This window comes from Umbelopsis ramanniana (assembly GCF_025399195.1).
Source record: "Umbelopsis ramanniana AG unplaced genomic scaffold K450scaffold_43, whole genome shotgun sequence".
NCBI lineage: Eukaryota > Fungi > Mucoromycota > Umbelopsidomycetes > Umbelopsidales > Umbelopsidaceae > Umbelopsis > Umbelopsis ramanniana.
This window is the reverse complement of record NW_026252129.1, coordinates 182,688-208,643: the sequence shown is the minus strand read 5'-3', so window position 1 is coordinate 208,643 and position 25,956 is coordinate 182,688. Positions and strand designations below refer to the sequence as shown.

General features: G+C 41.9%; 14 protein-coding genes across 14 annotated transcripts; 7 read left to right on the top strand and 7 right to left on the bottom strand.

The window, feature by feature from the left end:
* Nucleotides 1–82: 82 nt before the first annotated feature.
* Nucleotides 83–1,560, bottom strand: K450DRAFT_177088 (uncharacterized protein; the record flags this gene model as incomplete). The annotated part of the gene is made up of 4 exons (XM_051584257.1): nt 83–167; nt 237–310; nt 386–663; nt 735–1,560. 4 exons carry the CDS (start codon nt 1,558–1,560, stop codon nt 83–85), a joined length of 1,263 nt encoding a protein of 420 aa, XP_051443026.1.
* A 245-nt stretch (nt 1,561–1,805) lies between these two features.
* On the top strand, nt 1,806–5,230 carry K450DRAFT_249529 (uncharacterized protein). The gene is made up of 15 exons (XM_051590420.1): nt 1,806–1,914; nt 1,975–2,170; nt 2,239–2,342; nt 2,400–2,462; nt 2,522–2,674; nt 2,733–3,077; nt 3,142–3,363; nt 3,437–3,715; nt 3,787–4,023; nt 4,083–4,331; nt 4,399–4,536; nt 4,611–4,673; nt 4,739–4,799; nt 4,865–4,987; nt 5,052–5,230. Exons 1-15 carry the CDS (start codon nt 1,867–1,869, stop codon nt 5,105–5,107), a joined length of 2,337 nt encoding a protein of 778 aa, XP_051443025.1. The 5' UTR covers nt 1,806–1,866; the 3' UTR covers nt 5,108–5,230.
* A 107-nt stretch (nt 5,231–5,337) lies between these two features.
* K450DRAFT_249525 (uncharacterized protein) lies at nt 5,338–7,133 on the bottom strand. The gene is made up of 2 exons (XM_051590419.1): nt 6,915–7,133; nt 5,338–6,841 (listed from the first exon to the last, which is right to left on the bottom strand). Exons 1-2 carry the CDS (start codon nt 7,109–7,111, stop codon nt 5,500–5,502), a joined length of 1,539 nt encoding a protein of 512 aa, XP_051443024.1. The 5' UTR covers nt 7,112–7,133; the 3' UTR covers nt 5,338–5,499.
* An 83-nt stretch (nt 7,134–7,216) lies between these two features.
* On the bottom strand, nt 7,217–8,635 carry K450DRAFT_249520 (uncharacterized protein). Its single transcript, XM_051590418.1, has 3 exons — nt 8,208–8,635; nt 7,782–8,133; nt 7,217–7,702 (listed from the first exon to the last, which is right to left on the bottom strand). Exons 1-3 carry the CDS (start codon nt 8,509–8,511, stop codon nt 7,654–7,656), a joined length of 705 nt encoding a protein of 234 aa, XP_051443023.1. The 5' UTR covers nt 8,512–8,635; the 3' UTR covers nt 7,217–7,653.
* Nucleotides 8,636–10,032, bottom strand: K450DRAFT_249513 (uncharacterized protein). Its single transcript, XM_051590417.1, has 8 exons — nt 9,899–10,032; nt 9,729–9,828; nt 9,626–9,666; nt 9,452–9,560; nt 9,304–9,388; nt 9,125–9,232; nt 9,012–9,059; nt 8,636–8,939 (listed from the first exon to the last, which is right to left on the bottom strand). Exons 2-8 carry the CDS (start codon nt 9,735–9,737, stop codon nt 8,761–8,763), a joined length of 579 nt encoding a protein of 192 aa, XP_051443022.1. The 5' UTR covers nt 9,738–9,828; nt 9,899–10,032; the 3' UTR covers nt 8,636–8,760.
* Nucleotides 10,033–10,764: 732 nt separating this feature from the next.
* On the bottom strand, nt 10,765–12,798 carry K450DRAFT_177006 (uncharacterized protein; the record flags this gene model as incomplete). Its single annotated transcript, XM_051584254.1, has 8 exons — nt 10,765–11,022; nt 11,088–11,153; nt 11,228–11,308; nt 11,373–11,436; nt 11,511–11,651; nt 11,710–12,082; nt 12,141–12,463; nt 12,539–12,798. The coding sequence occupies 8 exons, from the start codon at nt 12,796–12,798 to the stop codon at nt 10,765–10,767; spliced, it is 1,566 nt and encodes a 521-aa protein (XP_051443021.1).
* A 601-nt stretch (nt 12,799–13,399) lies between these two features.
* K450DRAFT_249509 (uncharacterized protein) lies at nt 13,400–14,527 on the top strand. Its single transcript, XM_051590416.1, has one exon. It carries the CDS (start codon nt 13,509–13,511, stop codon nt 14,358–14,360), a length of 852 nt encoding a protein of 283 aa, XP_051443020.1. The 5' UTR covers nt 13,400–13,508; the 3' UTR covers nt 14,361–14,527.
* A 28-nt stretch (nt 14,528–14,555) lies between these two features.
* Nucleotides 14,556–15,333, top strand: K450DRAFT_249503 (uncharacterized protein). Its single transcript, XM_051590415.1, has 2 exons — nt 14,556–15,177; nt 15,274–15,333. The coding sequence occupies exon 1, from the start codon at nt 14,751–14,753 to the stop codon at nt 15,108–15,110; it is 360 nt and encodes a 119-aa protein (XP_051443019.1). The 5' UTR covers nt 14,556–14,750; the 3' UTR covers nt 15,111–15,177; nt 15,274–15,333.
* A 442-nt stretch (nt 15,334–15,775) lies between these two features.
* Nucleotides 15,776–18,496, top strand: K450DRAFT_249499 (uncharacterized protein). The gene is made up of 4 exons (XM_051590414.1): nt 15,776–15,869; nt 15,954–16,595; nt 16,664–16,998; nt 17,081–18,496. Exons 2-4 carry the CDS (start codon nt 16,215–16,217, stop codon nt 18,393–18,395), a joined length of 2,031 nt encoding a protein of 676 aa, XP_051443018.1. The 5' UTR covers nt 15,776–15,869; nt 15,954–16,214; the 3' UTR covers nt 18,396–18,496.
* On the bottom strand, nt 18,496–19,569 carry K450DRAFT_249498 (uncharacterized protein). The gene is made up of 2 exons (XM_051590413.1): nt 19,157–19,569; nt 18,496–19,092 (listed from the first exon to the last, which is right to left on the bottom strand). Exons 1-2 carry the CDS (start codon nt 19,555–19,557, stop codon nt 18,597–18,599), a joined length of 897 nt encoding a protein of 298 aa, XP_051443017.1. The 5' UTR covers nt 19,558–19,569; the 3' UTR covers nt 18,496–18,596.
* Nucleotides 19,570–19,911: 342 nt separating this feature from the next.
* Nucleotides 19,912–21,204, top strand: K450DRAFT_200741 (uncharacterized protein; the record flags this gene model as incomplete). Its single annotated transcript, XM_051584642.1, has 4 exons — nt 19,912–20,386; nt 20,477–20,621; nt 20,693–20,948; nt 21,016–21,204. 4 exons carry the CDS (start codon nt 19,912–19,914, stop codon nt 21,202–21,204), a joined length of 1,065 nt encoding a protein of 354 aa, XP_051443016.1.
* A 101-nt stretch (nt 21,205–21,305) lies between these two features.
* Nucleotides 21,306–22,146, top strand: K450DRAFT_249491 (uncharacterized protein). The gene is made up of 4 exons (XM_051590412.1): nt 21,306–21,366; nt 21,445–21,482; nt 21,706–21,816; nt 21,887–22,146. Exons 1-4 carry the CDS (start codon nt 21,364–21,366, stop codon nt 21,972–21,974), a joined length of 240 nt encoding a protein of 79 aa, XP_051443015.1. The 5' UTR covers nt 21,306–21,363; the 3' UTR covers nt 21,975–22,146.
* A 496-nt stretch (nt 22,147–22,642) lies between these two features.
* K450DRAFT_249484 (uncharacterized protein) lies at nt 22,643–24,626 on the bottom strand. The gene is made up of 7 exons (XM_051590411.1): nt 24,100–24,626; nt 23,942–24,031; nt 23,761–23,871; nt 23,654–23,690; nt 23,562–23,578; nt 23,333–23,499; nt 22,643–23,271 (listed from the first exon to the last, which is right to left on the bottom strand). Exons 1-7 carry the CDS (start codon nt 24,152–24,154, stop codon nt 22,684–22,686), a joined length of 1,065 nt encoding a protein of 354 aa, XP_051443014.1. The 5' UTR covers nt 24,155–24,626; the 3' UTR covers nt 22,643–22,683.
* A 592-nt stretch (nt 24,627–25,218) lies between these two features.
* Nucleotides 25,219–25,899, top strand: K450DRAFT_249479 (uncharacterized protein). Its single transcript, XM_051590410.1, has 2 exons — nt 25,219–25,668; nt 25,726–25,899. The coding sequence occupies exons 1-2, from the start codon at nt 25,413–25,415 to the stop codon at nt 25,788–25,790; spliced, it is 321 nt and encodes a 106-aa protein (XP_051443013.1). The 5' UTR covers nt 25,219–25,412; the 3' UTR covers nt 25,791–25,899.
* Nucleotides 25,900–25,956: the final 57 nt, after the last annotated feature.

Below are 25,956 nucleotides of genomic sequence, written 5' to 3'. Positions count from 1 at the left end.
TTTTCGGATACGTTGAACAAGGTAAAGAGCTTGGGTAATAATGGATATTGTTTTATTTTTACATGAGCTCTCGGTTTATTTTTTATCGCAATTGGACGGACAAGTCTTCTTCCACCGTGGAGCGGACTTTCTCTTGGATGGCATTAATTTCCTCGTTGGTTACATTTCTGAAAAGTATGGATAGCGCATTAGATCTGGCACCCGTTGCCTTGAAACAAGATTGGAGAATGATTTACCTATCCATTGATCGGTATGTAATTCTATAGCATACACTTCGCTTTTGTGTTTTTGGGTGTGTGAAATCATCGATCTGTAAAATCATGGTATATGGGATTAACTTTTTCGTACGTATAAGGCTACTTAGTCATCGCAACAACCAAAATACCTTGGTGACATTTTCAACAATGTCGCCAGCAACACCTCGCACAATTTCGCAAAAGTTGTTTTCATTCCAGTCCTTTTCAGGAAGCCAGAAACTGATATCTTTCAAACATGGAGGGAACTTTGAGAACGGCTTGAACTTGACGATTTCTCCAGCGGCGAACTGACTCAAAAACCTTTCGTCTTCCGACCAAAACAAACGAATGTCAGGAATATCGAACAAAACCATAGACAATCTTTCAAGTCCACATCCGAATGCCCATCCTATCTTATTTTGAAGACCTATTCAGGGAAGGAAAGTGTCAGTGTTATGTAGAGGTGGTGGTCCGTTTTAACACTGCATGCTGGCTTACCAGCGGCATCCATCAAATCTTGTCGAACAATACCACATCCACAAATTTCCAGCCACTCTCCTTGGTAGAAGATTTCCATCTCCCAGCTGGGACTGGTAAAAGGGAAGTAGGCATCAATCCAGCGAACTTGCAGATTGGGTTCATCCTTGAATAATGCGCGAACCATTGAATTTAACGAATGCTTAAGATGTGCAACGACAGCTTGAGCAGCTTCAGGAGCATGTCGGTCTTGTATTGGGTTTTCTGGTTTGACCAAAGTATCGTCGACAAGTTGAACAGTGTTGGCTGCTAATTCAGCTTGAGATGCTATATCATCTTGAACTTGTTTAGCAGTGATTTCTGGATCCATGTCAAAGTATTGTAAGCCTTCCATTTGATGAAAGACAGGATAATGAGAACTGTCAATTTCATCACGGCGGTAAACATCACCACTTATAAGGAACTTAGTTGCTCCAGACTCTAGGCCCTGAAGTTGGTGTGCGGATGTGTGCGCACGTAGCATGTTGGTGGCATTGATGTAGTAATTATCAGACTTCACACGTGTGGGATGATCGGCAGGAATGCACAAGTCATCGAAATTCATTTTGGTAGTGACAGTGGGCTCAAACCTATTGAGAGCTTTGAATGTAGCAAAATGGTTTTCAATACGTTGACGAATAATCGAAATTGGGTGAGATTGGTGAAGATGGAGCTTTCGAGACGTCTTGGACAATATGTTTGGAGTGACATTTGTCCATTCATCCTTAGTGTATTCTTGTCCACAGACATTAATCGTATCTTCTGATTGTACACCTGCTTTATTTCGAGCACTGTTAAAACCCAACATAAAGAACCGGCCAGTCTTTCATAGACAATACGTCAAGTTACTTACCAGCAGCACTTTGGTCATTCAAACGGAATGCACTAGTTGTGAATGCACACTTATTGAACTGAATGCTCTTTGACCAAACGGAGACCTCTAAAGCACCATAGAGGCTTCGGTTCACCAAGGGTTTTACGTGAGTTACGACCCGGAGCATTGCTTCTAAATTGTATTGACACTTCTTAGTGGCTTGCTGTCGAAATTTCAATTCAAAAATCAAGGGGTGGGACTGCCTTTTTTTTTTTACACTTTCTTTCATACTCAAGCACAATGCCGAACGCAAGGAAAAAGAGGCAGGCAAAGAATGAAGATTTCAAGGTATGCTCCTACATTCGAATACGACATATGATAAGATACATGGCTAAACTCTATCCTTAGAAAACTCGACTGAAAGTCGGTAAAAAGAAGGCTGTCGCTGACAACTTCACTGACACTTCATTCAAGTCCAAGACTATTAGTCTACCAAATCAGAGCATTACTGAAGACAAAAGCAATCTCTTGACGAATTCTCGAAATTTAACGTTATCGACCTTGTTGTCACAAATGCGACATTACAGTGCGGGCACCCGTAAAGGTAGAAATCGATCAAATTTGTTTCAACCTTAATTTGAAGACACTAACAGATCCTTTGATTCACTACAGAGGCCATACAACAGATCCAAGACATGTGCGAGAAGCACCCAGGTTTACTTTCAGCATCACTAAACTCAATTGTCAACGCAAGTTTGAAGATCCTTGTTGATGAAGTAAGTACATCGAATTTTAGCGCAGGTCATTATAGCAGCATTAATTGGATTTTTTAGGATCGAGATGTACGCAAAGCTCTGTTACAATTTCTAAAAAGCTCGTTCCCGGAATTAGAAAAGGTTTGTTGATCGACATGGAGAGTATACAGCCTATACATATAATTGACCATTTGACATAGACCGAAATCGTACCATTTTTGTCATTGTTGACTATCTACACCTGCTCAGCAATCACTCACATTTATGAAGATGTGAGGGCAGACGCCATCAAGTTTATGGATTTGTGGATTGATTTAGCACCAGAGTTCATCGTATCAAGATATTGGGATAAGGTAATTCTACTCTTTAGCAGTATACATGTTGAAGTTCCCAAACTAACTTCGTATGCAGGTATTGGGAAACTATATCTCCTTGATCGCCGTAGACTCCAATGCATCAAATATTTCAAAAGCCCATGTTTCTGGTTTACCTAATATGACATCAAACATGACAAGCTCGTCAGTGAAGAATGTAGCCTCCAAGAGTGGCCTTCATTCTCACAAGGCTAAAGTTGATGTCTTGTCTAGCATTTATAACCTTCTCAATGCTGGCTTGTCTCGCGGCTCCAATGACCCTTATTGGTTCTTTGTTGAGTACTTGAGTGACGAGAGTGCTAAAAAGAGATTTCGTCTGAAGTTTTTGAATAAGCAAGATGGTGGTGACATGGATCAAATCACTTGGCATGCAGATGGAACGGTATGGTGGACCCCACGCAGATCGCACAGCGTATAACTTCAGCATTTGACAGATTTATTTGCAGGTGAATTATAAACCAAGCGACCCCAAGGCGCAGTCATTCGCGCCAACACTTACCAATTCAGCCTATGCTACTTCCTCGTTCTCTCATCTGAATTTATTTGAAAGCACCGATATAAATAGTGGGACGGGAATCACTGCTAAAGAGCAAGGAAAATCAAACACATCAGATGAGTCTGCCCCAGACAGCAAATCAACTGCCAGCCGAGAATATGATAACACTAAGGTATAAATTTATCCACTTGTATCTGTCCAGTTCAAGATGAATGTCATTACTGATAGTCTTACCTCATTTGTAGTCATTAATTCAAATTTTCCAACCTTCTCTACTATCTGCATGGCTAGATACGGCCCCATCTGTGTTCTCAGCATCCGCACCGATAACGTACACGCCAGCTTTACAAACCCTTCACCTTGTACTCAAAATTATGGCTGTACTTTGGAGAGCATCACTAAACGACAATATTGGTGAAGACATGACAATTGGGTTTTTAAATACTCAACTAGAAGTCATTCTGAAACACTTTATGACATATTTCCCATACGGCCGAGATAGTCTAGGACGACGAGATCAAAAGGTATGGATGGGTCAAAGTACCGGACATGGCTACGCAGTGTGATATTTTAACCGTTGGACTTATCTCTGTAGGCTGATGCAACCATTCAAGAAATGAATATCATCATTTGCGAATTGACATCACTGTTTTTAATGGCTATAAAAACCATCCAGGCTAGAGAGATGGCAACTTTCAATACTTCATCGTCCAAGCTGACTCAAGTAAAAGCAAGTGGCAAACGTAAACAACCTGTAACAGAAAAACCGCAAGCGCTAGCATCCTGGACTGATCATGTTGTGGATCATGTCCTCGACTTACTAGGAAGAGAAGTACGTCAAATGATTATGGTTTTATGTCGTCTAGTACAAGCTCTAATATCACACTTCAGAACCTTAATCAGAATGCCGCTAAGAAACCAAAATTAACTGTCATGCCTGAGGGTATGACAACAGCCACAAGTGACTTTAGAGCAGATCAGCTGCAGGCGTTACTTCCAAGCATTTGGGGTTTGCTCAACAGCTTACCAACTGACGAGCAAACTGAACTATTCGAAGCCTTTTTAGCCTATTATAATCGACTTGGGGCGAACTCGCAATCTAAACATATTGCATTAGGATTTTTGTCCAGGGTGTATATGGTATGTGCACACTTCATTGTAGGAATATTGTCCATCCATCTTGCGGTACTTACATTCTTCATATTAGATTCAATTTGAGCCCCAATACAATGGCAATTTCACTGTTCGTCACAACGCCATATTTACCGAAAAGATGCGCGTATGGCTACTGACTTTACCGAAGTTGCTATGGGAGATCAGATCTAATAACTTGGAGACTACTGCAGTACGTACTATATCGAGCGCTGTGTGCGTATAAGATTTATTTGGAAATCTAACTTGTCGACGTTATTCTTGTAGAATATTCTGGACTTGTTATGTAGCGTGGCCAAACATGGTGGGGAGAAGCTTTTTGGACAACAGGTATACAGTGCTTTCATTGATTGAGCTCTTGATATAATCAATTCTTACTTATGGAATTCTTTTAGTTCTTCGTTTCTTTGCAAATGTCGCTCATTCCCTACTTTTTCGTCAATTTGTCAACAAAAGGTATTTCGGGTTGCAACTTGAATGGCTATTTTGTGTAATTTCATACTTAAAACATGTACCATCAGGAGAAGTATTTGGACCTTTCATCTCCTTACCACATCAGCAACAACGACAGGTTGTTGAATTCCTTTACTACTCTAGCAACATACCCGAAAAGCTGCTGACTGCCATAAATAGATGCAGACAAGGTAAATAACACTGTTTGAGCAACCAATTCCATGTACTGTTGATTCTAACATAGCCTCCTTCAAGATGATATACTCTCCTCAGAGACGCAATGCTACTTCCAAGAAATACTTCATCTTTAAACATGTATGGCTCAATCCCTTCATCAATTTCTAGTATGTGTAGGAACATCACAGCCATGAGGTAGCTTGAGCCTACCTGATTTTTGTACATAAAGTTTTAATAAAAAATTTAGTGCACTAATACTCTATCAATTTTTCAAATCGACATTGATCGTTGAGGCATTTGTCAAATAACGTTAAGTGTAACTTGATTAAACTCTGTTTCAATGGAGTTCAATATCCAAACCTGCGTGCAAACATACAAACAAACAATCGCTATGATTCATGCAAATTCATCAATTCCAACAATGCGATATGTTTAAATGTAAATAATTTTAATAGCGAAATTGGAAAAGAAATATAAACAACTATCTATACAGGATACTGTAGTAGTATTGTGGTTGTTAAGGTTTTCATTGCTTGCTACCACCATACTTTTTATCATACTCTGCGAAAACCTGTTCGATAGGCTTTCCCTTTGTCTCTGGAACAAAGAGAATAGTGATGATGGTGGATACGAAAAGGATGCATCCAAAGATGATGAAAGCAAATGAGTTCAAGGAATCCATCAAAGTAGGGAAAACGAGACCGATGAGGAAGTTCATAGACCAATTGGCACAAGTGGCAATGGCACCCATTGAGGAAGCAGCGTATGTTGGGGACAATTCTGATGTAATCATCCATGGGATAGGACCAAGACCAATAGCGAAGGAAGCAACGAATAAGAAAACCGAAGCAACGAGAAGCTCGTTGATGACAAAGTAACCTCCAATGACCAATGTGATACAGAAAAGACAAGCGCCAGCTTGAGACAGAATCAATAGGAAACGACGTCCGACGCGATCGATTAATGCAACTTGAATTAAAGTGCACACCAAATTGAGACCTGATGTTCCAATGGCCATGTACATGGAAGTCTGGGCATCATAAGCGCTGAGGAAGATAGTGGTGGAATAGTACATGACACCGTTGATAGCGGACAGCTGTTGAGTGCAGTGAAGGAAGATGACAGTAAAGGTGATGATGCGAACAACACGATGTTTGAAGAGTTGGATAATGGACATGGCTTCATGAGACTTTTCGTGAGGACTGACACCAATTTCGGCAGATTCCTCAGCTCCAAATTCTTGTGAAATGGACTTTTCAGTACCTTGTTGCAAAGGTGCCAATTCATTGTTTCCTGCCTTTGAGTCAGTGGGGACTTCAGAATATTGTTCACCTCTTTGACCAGCGACAATTTCTTGAAATTCAAGGCTAACATCAGCATTAGGTCTCAATTTCTGAAGAACAATTTTGGCTTCTTGAAGTCTGTTCTGTGAGACAAGGTAACGAGGAGATTCGACACACATGGACATTAAGAGTGCTTGAACAATGGCAGGAACAGCGACCAAAGCATAGTTGAGACGCCAGAGAGGGACATTGGCCAATGGTAATCCAATTAGATTAGACAAGAGAATACCAATGACAACGAGTAGCTGGTTCATACTGCCCATAGCACCACGGCCTTGAATAGTGGAAATCTCTCCTACATAAGTTGTTGTGGCAAGAGCTCCGAGACCGCAAGAAATACCACAGAAGATTCTTCCAATAGTGAACATGGCGGGATTCGTAGAGAATGCAATGAGGATGGCTCCAACCACCCATCCAATATTATTGACTACTAAAGTCTTCTTGCGACCCATTCGGGTTAATGGGTAATTACCAAATAATGAGGCGAGGAGACCACCAATACAAAATGAAGAAACAGAAAAACCCCTAGACGCGCAGAGTAGAACGAATTAGAGTAATGTCAACAAATTGATATCATGTATAACAATGCCGAACTCACCATAGTAGCGAATTCATTGGCAAACAGTCAGGTAAGAATGAACTATTGACGTATGCGTATCCATTGGCGCAGTTATGCGTGGCATCGCCAGGAATATTTGGACTTCCAATAGTCCAACCTTGACTGAACGATCCGATACAGGCGACGATGGTGCAGAACACCATGTACCCCGGGTACTTTAATTGTCTAGAATCCATTGTGAAGAGTAAGATAATTTCCAAAATAAAACTAGAAACAGCGCAGTCTTATATATCTTGCTTATGGGTGTGTCAAATACTCAGAAATGTGAATTATGCGAAACATCACCCTGTGAAAAATCTTTCTTTATTCAAAACTGAACTGACCGTGGTTGATACGCTTTACATATAGCAACCAGAAAAAAAACCACTAATATAACAAGTCTAGAAAACTCTTGAAAATATGCCACCCTGATGATGATGGAATAGCTCTACCTGCTATCCCAATTCAACATTTCTGTTATAAAAACATCGGTTCGACAAAATCACACGACATATGATTGTTTTACATTGTCGATCAGGCAATAATGTACCTGTGTCAGTGGCCATAACGCCCACAACGATGAAACCAAAAAAAAAAAAATTTTATAAGCAGATGTATGGGTAGTCTTGAATCAGTTATACCGACGTTAAATGCCGTGGCGTTGAAAGCGTTGCAATATACCCAAACGCAGAGTTGGAGCATATCACAACGAGAGTTCTTGAAGTGGGGAATGCCAGATCTACACACTGTGATCGAGGCGTACAAGTTTTGCTAGCTCTATAAAATACCTATAACATGGGTGGGATGTTATTAAAACCTGGGTTGACTTCAATCCCGTTCGGTTTGCCGCATTAGCAGTCACCTTACTTGATTTTGTCCTTTTTGTGGTATGCAGCGACGAGTCCGCTAGTGCTCGGCATCACGAAAATATTTGACCTTCCGGTTTCCACCTTCCATGGAATGGTTTCTGCTTGTAATCCGACACCCACTTTCTTCCGTCCACTGTATATTTGATACATACCCATTCCAATGAATACCACCCACTTAGGACGGTATTCTTTAATTTTCTCGGTCAACTGAGGGACATTATCTAGTTGTTCCGCAACTGTGAGATCTGTTGCACGTCTCGATACCTTGGGCGTCAAATTTGTGAACCCTAATCCATATGACTTGGGCAGAAGCACATCATCTTCGAAAGTAACTTTTCTGTCCACGAGACCTAAAATCAACATTAACAAGGTTTTAATGTTTGAGAAAAAAAGAAACTAAGAACGGATAACATCATATATTTACCACTAGCGGATAGACATGGCCAAAAGTGATTTGTGGGGCTAGCAAAATGGTGCCCCCGCTTTGAGCTTGTAACGCCTCCATTGATCCCAACAAAAAGGACGCGCAAGTCGTAGTCTAGTATATCTGGGACGGGTGGCAATACAGTATTGGAATCGGAATTCGCCTTCACTTGGAAGGTAGTGGTTTTGATATGTACTTTTGATTTGACCTTCACTGAATTGGATTTTTCATTTTTGAAGTAAGGGGAGGTGACTAAAGTACTTCTTTTGCTGTTATTGGTCGCAGATCTTGAAGCAGGTGGCATTTGTCATGCTACGAATGCATGGGTGGTTTCGATTAACGGATGGTCGGGGATTTAAAGCTTGAGAATGTACTTTATAGGATGCAAGCTCAGGATTTTGACTAGAAATAATAGTTTTTCGAAGGTTCAATGCTTAATACTTATTAGATGCTTAACTATTATCAAAAGTGCATTATCATTACAGTAATAGCGAAAGGGATACGAATAGCCTATATTGCAAGCGGGGAAGAACAGTCAGCTTGCACATCTGATTTACTTTGCTTCTTCCGTTAGCTTCTTAATCAAGCTTGCTATGCTATCTACATTTTTTTTCTGCTGATCCTCTATTTGTTCCACCTCATCGCTGCGCTTCTTGGGAACTATCATCACAGGGATTTCACCGTCAGTTTCCGGTACAGAAGCAAAATCCTTTTCCCATTCTGTGTCATCTGCTGTTGGAAGAACAATGAATGGATCTTGTCAATAAACATCCAGTAATTAGACATATACATTAAAAATTTTACCGTTATTATTCATCATCTTGATCCACTTGGTTTTGCCAGTGGGATATTCTGTGACAAGCGTATCAATAACATGGGCAAATTTTACATAGGATGCTATATGACACAACACTTACGGCGCGAAACGTAATTGTTGAACATCTCAACTAAAGTTCTATTGCCTTCGTTCATCTGGTTTGGGAAGCCCCATTCGTATGCCACGGGAAGAAGAAGTAGCCCCAATGCTTGTTACAGTGCAAATAGTGACAGCTTAGTTACCATGAATGACATTTGCCATCAACAATCAGGAACTTACTCATGAACAGAGCTAGAATATATGACGAGAAGACGACACCAAATGCAACTGCTTGAAGACAGAACACTGACACCATCATTCCAAACTATTGATCGGGGTTAGAGCGGGAACATAGGGTAATACACAGCGTCCGAATATATCTTCTCACCAATGCGGGTCTAGTATTTCGGACCAAAGTTATTGAGTGATTGATTGTGCGAATTTCGGTGATGAAGGATCCAAGGATCTCACAAATTTGATCAAAGTTTCGGCGAGGACTGAAAGCAACGAATTAATGGACCCATGTTAAAAATTCTCATTGTCAGAACAAATGTGTAATTACCGTTGGGCTGCAGCAACTTCCATGCGTCGTTTAACAAACTGCTAAGACTATATTTAGCAAATGTTGTCTTTTGCATTGATTTCTAGCTCGTTATTTGCCTTACATCTGTCATTCCAAATAGTTTGGTCTCTTTTCCTACATACGCAAAACCCCCCGTAATAGCTATTACGCTGATTGGCGGGGCATTGAAGTAGGCTGCTGATCTGTTGGTTTTAACAGATTAGTATCTTTTTTTTTGTTTGAGTTAATGCCACACTACGTTCACACTATTACCCGCAAAAAGCAATTATAGAAGAGAATAGAAGCGAAGACAGAAAATAATCTCCAAAGAGAAGTATACTATTCCAAACGAAGACAGTCTCTTTTGCGTATGGCTGAAGTTTTGCTTGAAACCATCCTTTGACCGTGGTTGTCGATAAAGCTGTCCATTCTTCGGATGAAAGTTCTTCGCTGGTGGGGGTTTGCGTTTCTGCATGTTGAGCTTTCATGACTCGACTGATGGAAAAGCGTGAAGGAAGCATCAAAGTAGTCAGATCGAAAGCAACAAGGAAAAAAAAGCTGGAGCGAATCAGGAAGTGGGGCTATTTGAGTTGGCAAAGGTCGTTCAAATTTTGTCCGAGTAAAACATGACCCTAACTCCCGTTTCTACTCCAAAGCGTCCTTATTCACTTCTCAACGATCGTCTTTGAAAGCGATCTTTTTATATGGTTTGTAAAATGTAAAATATACAATTAATTACAGGTTCTATAATTTCTTCTCCTCAATGTACAAATATCTATACTGATATCGTTAGGTATACTGCGGATTAAAGTCGCCGAGCAAGATTTCTATTCTACTCGACATCAATTCAATGTATTACTTTTTTAGTATTTTGCCGTCAATCTAGAAGAATACGCCGACCCCACTGAGAGTTTAGGTTAAACTATCTTGGTCTTTTTCGGTTGTCCGAAGGAAGTACGCTTCATGTGTGGTCTAAAATGAACCTTCTTCAAAGCTTCATCAATCTGCAGTTCACATTGTTCCTTAAGTTCACCAGCTTCTTCTGCACTTGTTACGAAATTGTCTGGAAATCTCATACTAAAATCAAAGTCAAAATATGTGCTTTACGAGCATATAGAAAATCAAAATTGTCAAATGTCTTACCTGAGCCATTTATAGATCATAATGATTTTATGACAGCTCTCCAGTTGATCGAGCTTTGTTTTGGTTACAGAGTCCTTCACAGCCGGAAGTTTGACCAGTTTTTTCAAATCAATATCTTCATTTTCGCTATATGAAGTGGCCATTTCTATAATGGCTTGAAGGCAAGCTGTATCCCTAAGCGGTGTTGGCGCAGAGACAAACTGGTAGCGATCTCGGACAGACAAATCTAAGTGATCCATGCTTTGCGCTAGTGCCTGCTCAGAAGTATCAGCAAAAGATCAAAACGGAGGTCTACATAATAAAAAATAGCGACAATTACCTTGGAATCACCATAATTGCACAGAAAATACTTTCCGCTGACCGTTGCCATGTCTTCAAATGTTTGCTACAAGAACGGAATAAGATGATTTAGTATTCCCAACAAAGACTTCTTTAATAAAAGGATGGTCAGTTGCTTACCAGCACAGCGCTAAATGGTGCATCAGGCATTTGGGCTGAAAACATCTCTATAATATCCAGAGTGGGGTGAATTCCGGCAGTCTTTAATCAATCTAGTGTCAGTAAAATGGCTTACTCTTTACTCAAATTATGTAAAACATATTACCTTCAAAAACAGAGTTGGGGTATCCATTGCTTCATGTACATATGACAAATCCTTTTGCTCAAATCTGGAGAATTCATACTTCAGTTCAGCATACGATAAAATTGCCAGTGAGAATAGCCAGGACAGTTGTAATCTTACGTTGTGACTTCTCCTTTTGCATAGGTTGTGCCAAATCTACCGGCTCTACCAGCAATCTGCTTCAAATGGGGAGGATGTATAAAGGTGAAAGATTTGCCATCGTACTTTTGAACGCTTTCAAAGACAATTCTCTTGATGTTCCTGAGAATTGATGAAGGTTAGAAAAGTTGGAGATTACAAAGGTTTATTCAATACCTACAAGTTGAGACCCATTCCAACTGCATCTGATGCCACAAGGACATCAAAATTGCTGGCAGCATCGTTAAAAGCCTTTGCCTGCAACGCTCTAGATTCAGGTGGAAGTGCACCATAGACAACAGCGCACCTTAAGCCGGTTTCCTTTTCAATAGCTTTTTTAACTTCGAAAATATCTTTTCGTGCAAATGTGACGACGCAATCTCCCTTTTTAACATTTCCGTAGCTTCCGCCCAAAGACTTTTCAGATATTGATAGTGGTGTTAATCTGTTGTAGCGATGAACAGTCACTTCATCATCGATAGCCTCGCAAAGCTGCTTAACCAATGGAACAACTGATTCTTCACCACAAAGGTGGATTTCTTGAGCGCGAAGACCTAGAGATCACGTCAATATTGAACTGTCGAGAACACCTTGAAATCTAGCGATACATACCTAACAAAGCTTGCGTCCAAGCCCAGCCTCGAGTACGATCGCCCATCATCTGGATTTCGTCGACAACAGCTACCTCCAAATCACGATTTAGCTCTACCATTTCAACTGTTGAGCTTGTAAGTGTCGCGTCTTCACTGATGATCCTCTTTTCCTCTCCAGTGACCAGATTGCACGCAATGCCATTATTGTTCATTCGCTCAAAAATTTCATGTGCGAGAAGTCGCAAGGGTCCGCAATAAATTCCAGACTTAGCTTCCGTCAAGCGCTTTAATGCTGAATAAGTTTTGCCGCTGTTGGTTGGACCAACGTGTAGATGGATTTTACTGCATACGACACATTAGTTAGAAATTGAAATCATCAGTAATGTTACCGGCAGATTTGAGGATGATTATCCTTACCGTTGCATTCGTCTGGCTTCAGGAAACCATTCATGCGGAAAACGCAAGTCCGTTATTCTCTTGAGGGAGATGAGCTTAGACGCTATTTCCTTGGGTAGATGTGGTTCTGCGTATTCCAGGAATCGAGTGTACAGGTAGGAGTCCAGATTACGTCTATCTTCTGCCAGGCGGCTGACCGAGTTCAGAGTGTCTTTGTCGCATCCTTCAACTTTACCAGAAATCAGATCTCTATAAAAGCCGCTTGCTATAGGTTTCAACATTTCTTTTGAAATTCCAAGCTGCTCAAGCTTCGTTCGGATATGAGGGATTGTCGCCAAAGCAGAGGCTCGCCTTCGGAATGCTATATTGTGATAATATGTAGCGGTCAGCAGTAGAACGGTTGACAGAAATATAGTGCCCTGTTCAACTTACTGTCAAAAATGTTCCCCGGCTTCGTTTGAGAAGTAGTATTAGACTTCTTAGGACTTTTCGAACGTTGAAGTAGATCGCTCTTGTGACTCAAAGGAAGTCGAACACGGTGAGTAGGTTGTTTAGTAAAAGGTTTTGTAGATTCCTTTGCTGGTTTTAAGTTAAAATATCGAAGGCATTGTCGATTATAGCTAGTGCTCCCAAAGCACAGGGAGACTTCTCCCTGAAAGAGTGGCCTCAACGTCTGGCGAAGCATGCCTTTGGAATTGGAGCCACCATCGCTTCAGCGATCAGTCGATTTTTGTTAGAAAAAATGAGACTGCTAAATTCACTGGATGCTGGACTGCCCAGGGCATTACGGTGGTAGCGCAGCGCGGTTTCGATCCCTGCAGTAATGTCGTGAATGCCATTTCTACTCAAGTTTGTTCAAAAGCTCCAGACGGAGACGGCTCAGGAGGTTAGCTTACAATATTTTTGAACCTACAACTTGCTGCTGCTGACTGACTTCTCGTAGCTCTTTGCATCATACGGTACGACGCAGGTAAAGTTGCCAATACCTGTAATGGATGCCATGTTTCGGCAAGCTACTGCGGACGGGCAAGGTCTCAAGGATAATGACTGTGTAGACTTTTGGGGTACTACCTGTACGGGTAAAACGTCGATATTAACCCATATTACGGCGCAAACTATATTACCCAAAGTCTGGAGAATCCAAGTTGACGGTCAGCCAATTGAAGTGGAATTAAATGGAAGCGGCCGCTCTGTGGTGTTCATCGATCTAGATTTGCAGTTCAGTGTCAACCGCCTCTATAGTATGACTTTGAATCGTGTCACTGAAGCCATCAAGGAGTGCTCTCCAAATGTAAAAGCGAAGCTTATAGGACAAGACGACGAGATTCATAAGCTAGTCCTCAATAGCCTTGCAAGGTGTCACACGTTTCGCCTTACAACGATTGGCGATCTTAGTACTACCATATTAGGGATGCCCCGTTGGCTCCACGAACATCCTGACGAAAACATTCAGTACATTATGATAGACTCTATTTCATCCGTGCTGTGGGATAAACGGGACGGGATAAACATTCACCATCAGCTTTACGGATCACATGCAAATAATTTATTCAACCATATAACAAGCACCCTTCGCAAGCTGCAATCACAATGGAACTTTGTAGTATGTACTACCACAAGAAAAATTGGTGCTAATCCAACGGATGAAATCCCTCTATGTTGGTCAAAATTCTGGACGTTTAGAGTAGAGTTACGGCGTCTCGATTCCGACCTTGCCAATCCACTTGCTGATTATCAACTTTGCGTTGTTCGATCATCGCGTGCTAATATACCTATGGACGCATTTCAGAAAGGCATTACTTTTCGTTATGCTATCAAAGATAACGATATCATTTGCATTTAGTCAAACCGCTTTTTTCTCACAGCGTCGTCTTGTAACCTTTCGACGTAAAAGAGGTGGAAAGCGCACTTGTGGGACACTGGAATCTCTTATGATGTACTTTGAGCAACGATAAATTTGAACGGAGCAGAGCAAAAGAGATCCGTGTCGTACAGTGTTGGTAGAGAGAAATCGATATGTTTACGAGTGCAAAAGGGTGTTATCGATACTGTGCTTTGTCATTGGCGCTGAGACAAATTATGAAGTCTGCCTCACGGTAACACATTGCACGCGGAAGACCACAACCAAATGAGGTTTGTTCGCTAAAGAAACAACAAATGCCATAAAAGAATAGAGCTGCTTTTTACAATTAGCAAGATAGACGTTTTCTTGTATAAACAAAAGGTTCAAGCGATGTTTATACCGATGGATAAGGGAACTGCTTCGTATATTTTAGCTGATGCAAACTATAAGCATGTTAATATAGACCTGTCAAAAGATATAGATAGAAGAATCTCAGAGAGAGAAATAAAAAAAAAGGTCCTCGACGACTGGGAGGTGAGACACAGACGCACACGCGTCTTCGAACGTCGACATAACAGTACATACACACACATATCACATATCACATTTTCCCATCGACGCACTATTCGGTGCTGCTGTTGCCTGTTTACCTGCCTGGATTCGTCAATTTTTCTTTTTTATTTATTTATTTTCTCTTTCTCTCTCTCTACCCTGCGTTCCTCCCTTTCCTTTTTTCCACTTTATAATTGACTGGTTGACATATTTTCTACGTATTCACTGGTGAAATAGCATTTTAAAAGCCCTGCATCTCCATACAGTACGTTTCAGGTAATGATGAACCTGTTTTAATGGCGATCGCTTCTCTACATTCTTGACCTGACTACTTAAGCACTGTCAATTGAAAATTGATCAGTATTACGGGAATACAGCAAAGTGCTCGCGCCGCCCCCTTCCTCATTCATTCAAGAACGCCATCCCTGACAAATTTTTGGTCCCTTGGATTGTTTCGTTGAAAACACCTTGTTGCTAGTTCTAATATCAACCGTCATCAAAAAGCGATCGATTCGACCATACTTCAGCATCTTGCTCCGCTCCCGGAATGAGTACCGTGATTGCTCCGATTCATCAATATGCCTTACGTCGGCCAGGCAGCTCCAGTACCTTGCTGTCTCAAGCTCTTCCCGTCATCGATATAGAAGGTGGATTCGACATCGCTGTCATAGAATCGACTATGATATTATGGGCACTAGACCCTCGGAAGCAGAAACCGGTCAAGCGAGCTTTGAGGGTAATGTACCATGCTGTACTTTGCTACTTTTGACAGTACAGAAGCGGAGCTTGAGTGGGACAACGGGCGTTTGTGGATTATTTCCCCAGCTCCTCTACTCATTATTATTCTCTAACCCACCTATAAATTTTTGACAGGTTTATAACATCATAATTGAAGATAAGCGCCAAATACTGTCATTAGTGAGGTACACGTCCGATCTCCAAGAATTTGATGAAAAGGTAGGAGCGATCGATCTACGTATCAAAGAATATGCACAACTGCATCAGAATTAAACAGATCTGTTTGACATCTGTCTGTTGCAGATACGTGAGTATTTTCGGAAAACCAAGGTTGTCCTACCGCCACTCGATACGGCGTCAAGCAAACAGGCTAACTTGAAGAGGCGCAGCTTCCGCAACCTCTTGACAGCTCTACCAAGTCTCAAGCCAAAGCACTCAAATTCTGAGAAAGTTGAACAATATCTGAGACGGTGTGCCCTAGACTCCTCCATCGGAAAATCGTCCTTATTCCGTGATTTTTTCACTCCACAACGAGATGAGGATTGTTCAACAGCAAAAGAAAAAATGCAAACTTACGTGGAGATGCATGCAACAGCATGGATGAATGAGCAGCATCAACATGATCAAAACAAGAAACAAAAACAGAAACAGAAGCAGAAAGCACCATTGCATCCTGGTGATAGAAGTGCAGACAATCTGGCAGAAAGCAGTGCAAGCGCATTGGCGCTAGATACTACAAGCTCATACTGGCAGGTGGATAGCGCGCCATCATCGCCAGTTGTGAACACCTACGCTACTAGCATTGAAAATACATCCAGTAGTGTAATATCCTCAGCATCAAGTGCTGAGCTTGATCCACCCTCTCAAAAGCCATCCCTATCGCGAAAGGTGACAATACAAGATTTTCAAATCTTAAAAGTGCTGGGAAAGGGGTGCATGGGAAAGGTATGTTCTCCTCCAATACAGGGCAGCATTATTGTGGGACATTAACTAAAAAAAACCGATGGCTATAGGTCATTCTAGTGAGAGAACATCGAACATCTCGATTATTTGCTCTCAAAGCAATATCGAAACAGTTTGTTGTTATGCATCGAGAGGTGGAGCATGCAAAATCTGAAAGGGAAATATTGGCGCGGATAGGTCAGATATCGCATCCATTCCTCATTAGGCTGCATCATTCGTTTCAAGATGCTTCCCAGTTATTCTTGGTGTTCGATTATCACGTTGGGGGTGATATGGCCACACAGTTGGCAAAGTGTTACAAGTTTTCCCCTGGAAGATGCCGCCTGTACACTGCAGAAATTTTGCTGGGTATTCAAGAATTGCATCGCCTTGGGATTTTGTACCGGTAGGTGGCCACTTGACAGACGATTTTGGCGTTGAGCCCTTTATCTAAATATATTCAAACTAACTATATGTTTGTCTTAAAGTGATTTGAAACCCGAAAACATTCTGTTGGGAGCAGATGGACACATCATCCTGACTGATTTCGGGCTTTCCAAACAATTCTTACCGCAGACAAATGTTGGAGACCAACGAACAACTACATTTTGTGGTACTGCTGAATATCTTGCACCAGAAATATTGCGCGGAGATGAATACTCCTTTGCTGTAGATTTCTGGAGTTTAGGTACCTTGCTGTATGAAATGATTACTGGTATTCCACCTTTCTGGGCCGAAAATCACGCAGATATGTACAACCGAGTTTTAGACGACAACTTGGAATTCCCTCCCAATTTTGACACTGTCACAGCGGATTTCATTACTGGTCTACTACATCGTGTACCCCAAGATCGACTTGGAGCTGGACCTTACGGCCCGCAAGAAATTCGATCGCATCCCTACTTCGCCGGGATGGATTGGTCGGACGTATACCGCAAGCGCATTAAGCCAGAATACATACCGATGTTTAAATCGGAAACGGATCTCCAAAATTTTGATGACACATTTGTGGCAATGACTCCTAGATTTAGCCTGGCTAGCGACGGCGAGTTCCTAAGCCCGAGTATTCAAGGCGACTTCGATGGATATTCGTACACGGGGGCAAGCATGCATTTCGACGACAGTCATCAAGTTAAAGACGACATTGACGATGACGAACAGCTTCAACAGACACAACAGCAGCTTCGTCAAGATTTGACCGCTATAGCGAACGGTAATCAAGAAACCCTCTTGGAATCATTTTTCCCAGGCTATGTACCGGAAGAAAATAGAGATTCTCTAATCGACCCATGGGCATACAATGGGCAAATTATAGGCACACCAACGCCGGATGAAAGCTCAGAGGCTGATTACTCAAGTGACAGCCAAAATCAAGACTGGTTTGGAAGTCAACGAACAACACAAATGGTCCATCAAGGCGATTATGACGATTACTACTATACCACAAGGAGCTCTAGCAATGCAACAATAGATGACAGACGCTCTTCAAGACCACCAGTAACTCCCGATCAACAGCTTCGAGTATCACCATTCTCAATGGCTCGCGCAGCTGGGAACCTGGGAACATCATACGGCTCTTCCAGTTCGTTCGGTGGTTATTCTGAAATAAGAACTAAAATTGACGAGCATTACGATATGCTCGAAAACGAATTGCCAATGGAATCTTTGTCTATTGACGATCGCTCAAAATATAATACCACGCCAACTCCATTCAGAGATGTTGGCAAAAATAACCACAGTGACGCATCATCTACCCACGCTCCAACATTACGACGCTCCAAAGATATGTTTACTGGTCAATGACATTCGTAAATATTGCAAAAAATACAATTATCTCGCGTCTGAGGGGTTTTTTTCCATTATTAGTTTTTTTATTTTTTTTACTCTGCTGTAGACAATGTTTGTTATCATGTATTATATAGGGTATGGGAAACGAGGGCCAAAGAAGAAAGAAAACACCAGTAGATCTGCTTTCAAGCAGTTACTGCTCCATATTACCTTCCATTAATTTTTCTTTTGACGCTTATTGCCCTTTGGATTTATAATGAAAGGTTGGGTGAAGGCTTGCTGAAGTCGTCGGACCTTTTGTTCGCCAAAGCCTGGACACAAAGCCAGAGCTTCTGTAGGAGCGTTTATGATACGATTTAAGGATCCAAAGGTTGATCTCAGTGTAAGGACATCGGTCTTATTGACGGTACGCACTTGAGTTAGGCATTCAGTGAGCTTAGCCATGTAGTCGTCTACTGATTTCTCTTTGATGATATCTGGTGGTTTGCCCTCAAAGGCCTTGTAGGTCTCCAAATATCGACCAGCTTCTTCGTGGCTCCAGGCCAGCATGATTGTAAAATTCTGTATTATAGCTGATTTTGTAAGTTCTCGGATAGAGTCTTGATGATTATCAATATCCACAAACACCAGTAATATTCTCAAAACAAATTGATGAGCTAGCTTGCCCATCCGATCATAAATATAATCAGGATGTAGTCGATGGTACCGTAAGCTAAATGAGGTTAATACCATTTCAATCAACCTGATTTACATGTTCTGTAAATAAGGGCTTTTACCTCAGATACAAAACGCAGGTAGTTTGGCCAACGATATAGTCTGCTTTAATATCATCATACTCCCAAGGCACGTTCCGGACGTGCTGTAAAATTGGATTTCCCCTTTGAGCTTGATTGACGAGTATAGTGTTGGGGCCAAGACGCCTTACGGGGGTCACAGGTGGCGGTGGAGGAGTCGTGTTCTGACTTGTGGTTTCGCTAACGGTGCGGCTAGATGGTGCTGCGGAGCTGTTTGACTGTGGTGGGATCTCGATCGCTTCATTGGGAGTTGAAGTAGCACTTGCTGAATCTTCAGCGGATCCAAGAGCTTTTGCTTGTTGAAAGTAGTTAGTGGCTTTTGATTTCCTCTTGTGTTGCTCGATTTGCTCGACGGTTGGTATATTGAATCGTCGTTCAGACATGAAGGAAAAGTCACCGTCACGAATTTCGTTACTCGCGGACTGAAAAGTAAAAAAAACCACACTTTACAAAACTTGGACTTGATCTTTCCTGATTATTCTACTCGTCGTTATGGATCAAGCAAAATTAGCAGACTTTCAGGTACTAAGAAGCACAATATGTTAACTTCCAACTTAACAACTGAACATTACTAACCGCTGATCACCTTAGAATGATATCCACTCAAAATGCGTCGAAAAGGAATATGTATCTGCCGATGGTAAGAATCTGATTCCATTGCTGGCCTTTCAAAGTGTATTGTGTACTGAGCAAGCGTACCATATGTAGACAATCGACTTTCGGAATACATAATCACTATGCTCGTCAATGGCAAAACACAATCAGATCTGGATTCCGAACTGATACAATTGATTGGAAACGATTACGATTCTGCTTTGTCAGCCTGGGTCTTTTCGGAATTAGACAGACGATCGTCTGCAGAGAAAACGGACTTTGATGTAGAGGAAGTTGTCATGGACGAGGACGACACGAATAGGCAACAGAGCAAGCCATTTCAAACCAGAATGTTCCTACAGGCACTCCGCCGTGCAAAGTCTGATCAACAAGACAGTTTCCCTGAAACAAGGCGATCATCGCGTCGATCAGCTTCACCTCAGCGACGACCAAATCGAGCAACAGATAGGTCTCGTTCGAGATCACCAAACCGAGAGCGACCTGCAAGACGACAAGATGACCGCCGTGGTGACCGCCGTAATGACCGAAGAGCGGATGTATTCTCACGACTAGGAAATAACGGAAGAGTTGGCGAGCGGTCGGTGATGATATTAGATGGTATGTATATGACAGGCTGTGGTAATAAATATCCGTGCTTACCAAGTGCTTATGCATTAACAAATGTCTGACTTCCATTGCGTATTGCAGATAAGCCGTCTGTGTTTGATCGACTCGGTTCACATAGAGAGGTCGAAGAGCATAAAGAGAAAAAGGAACGAGTTAGATGTACCTTCTGGCCTAATTGCAAGAAAGGAGATGAATGTCCATTCTGGCACCCACGGACCCTTTGTCGGTAAGCTGGCTTACAATCTCCACTGCAAATGCTCGATTTCAATGTGACTGACCATGAAACACTGTTTTTAGTGACTTCCCTAATTGTGCCAAGGCAGCTAATGAATGTCTTTATATACATCCCGAAATAGCCAAATCCGAAGATGCCAAACCAAATTGCCGATATTGGCCAAATTGTACCAACCCTCGTTGTCCTTACCCACACCCGCTGGGAAATGCAAAAGCCAACAAGCGAAACCCCACTCCGTGCCGAGATGGCGATGGCTGCACCCGACCAGGATGCCATTTCACCCACCCTCGTGATAACCTTAGCGCTTCGATTACTTTAGTAAGTAGCCAAGTCTAGCTTTGCAAGTTTGACCTTTTTGCAAGTGAATTCTAACTTTTTGCTTCAGTGTCGGTTTGGACCCAACTGCCAGAGGTATCCCGATTGTCCGTTCGAGCACCCCATACCACCTACTCAACACCGTAATAAGCAATTAGTATTAAATAAGCCCCATGTTAGCGAAAGAGGATTCTCTGTAGCTGACGATGAAGTTGTAGAGCGTATTCCTGTTAGCGAGACTGCAAACACCGCCGCCTGATAAGGAAAGCCCAATGAAAAATAAAATTTGATTGTCCGTCGTAACGTTTGGCCCAATGGTGTGACCCCAGCAAAATCAACCAATTCTATAGGAGGTTGTGGCACTGCTGAGAGGAAAAAAGCGCGTCTCTCTCCGCATTCACACATCTCACCCATCACTATGGTAATCTATCAAAATGCCTCGATCTATGAACCATCTGCTTATGATCAATCTCATGCTAAATGCTTCTTCACTCCATAGGCCGACTCACCAGCTACCACACCCAAGGGAACAGTCAGGTTAGTTTATCAAAGGACGTTGTGGCCGGCCGGTGGCAGAGATAGTTTGATGTCTTCGAATCGAGAATGAAAGAGATGATATCTATAGTTCCGATGGCGGGCAACTGCAATCGCTGGAAAAACTTGGATCTCGTCGTCTTCAATCGTTGCGCTGGACTTTGATCCGACAGCCTAGACCATTTCAGATGCTGATTGTAAACTGACTTAATGTTGATCACTGTAGGAGACGCGTTACCTCTCGCTCAAACAGTAATGCTCCCCGTGGAGCTATTCCCGGCGGTAGCACTTCAGGCATGATGCGCATCTACTCAGACGACTCTCCCGGCCTTCGTGTGTATGTATTTTGATCGATTTACAGTGTCGTATGAACGGCAAAATTTTCTTGTCTAACTCTCTTCCTTTAGTGATCCTGTTGTTGTTTTGGTTTTGTCGCTCACTTTCATAGCGTCTGTGTTTGGTCTCCATATCATCGGAAAGTTCTTGCGCAAGTAGAGAGAGGTCATCATTTACCTTGAGTGTGGCCAATTACACATAATGGCTTCCTGCCACGCCGCTTCATCTGTCTGTATGGCATGACCATTGCCACTCAAATACATTCTGTAATCTTTTATCCTTTTGAAACAAACAAAAAAAAAGCTTCTCCTGTTTCTAGTTCTATAAAAAAAACCCCCCCCCCATCAAAGATGAAATTTCAGCTATGGTAGATGCGGAGGCAGTCGGTGGTGCTTTATTTAGATTGGATTATGAAGAAACCACTTTTAGTCTATATTATCTAATCTCTAAGGATTGCATACATTAGTAGTCTGGTGTTAAAGAGGAAGGTCAACGCTTCATCACTACTTTTTCTTTTGAGATGGCACGTCGACGGGACATGGCAGGTATGGATGCACCTGAGCAGGGGCGTAAGTTTGAGCAATCTCGCAAGCTTTCTGTTGGAAGGCTGGATCACGGTAGAACGAGTTGGATGGGAGCAGTGGGAGTAGCAAGAATGGAGCGAGCAGGGTAATAAAGAAGACGAAGATTTTCAGAGCCTGAAGCATTTTGAGATGAAAGATGTGAAAGGAATTCCAGCTTGGAACCGACGATATTCGAAGTCCCTTCTTACCCCCAAAAAAAATCGGGCTATATTTTGAGCCAACCAACAAAAAAAATGAAAAAAGTCATACGATGGGGTCAACCTCAAACTAACTGTAATTTTATTCTAATGTCTATGAGCTGGGGTAAACTTGATGTTGCTGGTTTCATCCAGCAAAAGGCCAGCTCTCACTTTATCTACATACATTCTAAGATCTTGGCCCATGACGGTAATTTTGAGGACATACTGACTGGCCTTCTCCAATGTCTCTGCTGCAGTCACTGGTGTAAAGGTATATCGTCCAAAAGAGTGGTTGACGATGTATAGCCGTAGCTCTTCACCGTCCTGTAGCCTTACAAACCCTTTAAGTCGGTAGATATCGTCCTTGGGTAAAGTTTTCAAAAAGGCTTCAAATTGATCATACCGCAAGGGAGTTGCCGTATCCAAAGTTTCGTACACTTGGATGAGGTCAACTTCGTTTTCTTGATGCTTACCATCTGCATGATGAGCTGCTGGTGCGCCGCCGGGAACAGAAGTGAACATCAATTCCTCAGGTTGCTGCGTTTTGTCCATTGATATTTGGAAAAGCTTGGTATCCAATCCGAACAGTACATCAGGAGATACTCCAAGTGTGCCCTCGCACTTGATTTTTGGTGTATCGGTGTTCAATTCGTTAATGTGATCTATGACAGTGTCAAGTTGTTGCTCGGATACCTAAGAATACAAATGAGCTATATGTCGACGAGACGTTGATGAGAAAAGGTGCAACACTTACTAACTCGTGCTTGTTCAAAAGAATTACATCTGTATATTGTGCTTGCATTTTGGCAGTGTAACTTGTGTCCTCGTAGCCGGTGAAGTTGATACAATCGACCACCGTCGCGATAGAATCGAGTGCAAAGCCGTCACTTTCCATTTCACGAATCTGCCATGCAATGGGTGCTAAAAAGAAATGGTTAGCCTTGTAAGCTCTTCTGGGAGTTGTCTTAATATTTGAAGTGTACCTGGAAAAGCAGATCCGCTGTAGGGTGTAGATAAGAAATATGGTGTCAAAATAGGTAGTTTCTATGTTTCGTGATCTGATCAAATTTTTTACCTTGTTTCAACTATGATACGATCGGGGTTGTACTTTTCTGTAGCAATATCAACCATAAGTTCGCAACTCCTTAATGGGCAGCCAGTATTGCTGGTTATAATACACACCTTTCAATTCCATCAATGCGAGCTTCATCTGACCGACAAGAACACAGCACATACAGCCGTTTATCATTTCTTGAACGCCAAGGTTACCCTCCCGAGCTAGCTCACTATCGACTTTTTCGCAGTAAAAGTATTATCAGTAACCTAATCAAACGTAAACGGTCTATAACATTTGACAGCTTACCTGCTGTGTCTCCGAATTCATTCTTCAGCAAGCATAGCTTGTACTCAGCTGGCAAACGCTTCAAGAGTGATAGAATGGTGGTGGTTTTGCCTAGTGATGCTTCACGTTAACACCTGTAGTAACCTGGAATGTGCAAGAACACTTTTGATTTAGCATACCACTGCCTAAAAAGCCAGTAAAGACTGTTACGGGAATGGGATTGTCGACAGCCATGAGGTCGGGAAAGTGAAGAGTCAAAATTCCAGAATTTGTTCGATGTTCCAAAAAGACGCAGTCTCCTTTTTTGAATTCTTTGGAACTGTTCTGCTGTACTTTTCAATTTTTCACGACTTCAAACCTCCCCCAATTCCAAACCGATTGCCATTTGCAAGTGCTCAGCATAAGGTGTATTTAAACAATACTTTCGTCGCTTCCAGCCGCGTTAGGACCTTTTTATGACGTTGAAGCGAAAGTACTCCAGCGTACATACTACATCCGCACAGACAAGCATCACTCCTTTCTCCGAACAACGATATCATATGGGCGCTAAACAAAGCACACAGGCAACACAGAAGAGAAGAAAGTCTAGTCAGCAATTACAGTACAGTAATTCCTTTCAGACAGCTGTCGAAACAACACATGCCAGTCCGCCATCTTTGGCATCTCTTTCCAAAAAGCCGTCGTTACATGGGTCATTTTATTCAGAGTATGTATCTATATCTCACTTATGTCGTCTTTTGCTTCCCAGAAGCATTGATAACAAAATGTTACCGCCTACCTATTTTATACAGCCGTACTGACGTTATTGCATATCTTCTTGTTTCGCCTTTTTAGAAAAACGGTATGGACACCACCTGTTGCCCAGTCGTGACCCCTCATTCGTTCTCCGACAGTTAACATGTTTTATTTGACTCAATCTAGTTCAACAGCAAGCAATGCAGTGACTGGTTTGATCAATATGAAGACCCTGAGATGAGAGGCAATATCACACCGGAAGGAATGACCAAATTTATCAGTGATCTTGAGCTCTCGTTAGAAAGCGTAAGTAACATGAGTGTTGTTTATTGCCAATGGTAAACCATCAGTTACCTAACATTTTTGCTCGCTACAGGCTACTGTGCTAGTCATCAGTTGGCAATTAAATGCAACCTCCATGGGTAAATACATATCTAATTCAGTGATGATACAGCTGGAAATTGAGTATCTGTCGGACTGACTGCAATTGAACAACAGGTTATTTTACTCGAGAAGAATGGATGACTGGCATGGAAAACTTAAAGTAAGATCGAGACTTTGGCGTGGGAGCTAAATTGGCATCAATTCTAATGCGATATCCGCCACACACTCTTAGCGTATGCACGCTGCCTCAGTTAAAGGCAAAGATACCCGAATTCGAACTTGTTCTTCAGGACCCTGTTCAATTTAAAGAATTATACCGCTATTCGTTCGGATACGTCAAAAGCAAGGGACAAAAGTGTTTGGATGTTGATGTATGTTACCGATGACTGATTTTCTTTTCCATATCAGCATTCATGTATTAACCAACAGACATTCAAAATGTACACAGACTGCGATTATTATGTGGGGACTACTTTTGGGCAATCAGTCTTCCCACGTTGAATCATTCGCAACATTTTTGACTGAAAAGCAACCGGTGAAAGTTATCAACCGTGACCAGTGGCAAAGCTTTCTGGAATTTGCCACCACTGTTTCAGACGACTTTCATGATTACGATGAGATGTCTGCGTGTAAGTACTTTTTCGGCTAAATATGCATGTTGTCTCTTATATTAACACGTTCAACAGGGCCTGTTCTTTTTGACGACTTTGTTGAATGGAAGCGAGAGCGGCTTGACCCTATGCAGAGTTAACTGAAATTACAAATCGACCGGAGATCAGGTTTTGTTTGACACAAATATTGTATTCAGTATCCCTTGTTCAGAATAAAAATGCCAGGTATACCATGTTAGCCTCTACTCACTTATCGTGAGAGTGTAAAGACAATGTTGATGTTAGAATGGTCTAACAAAAGTAAAC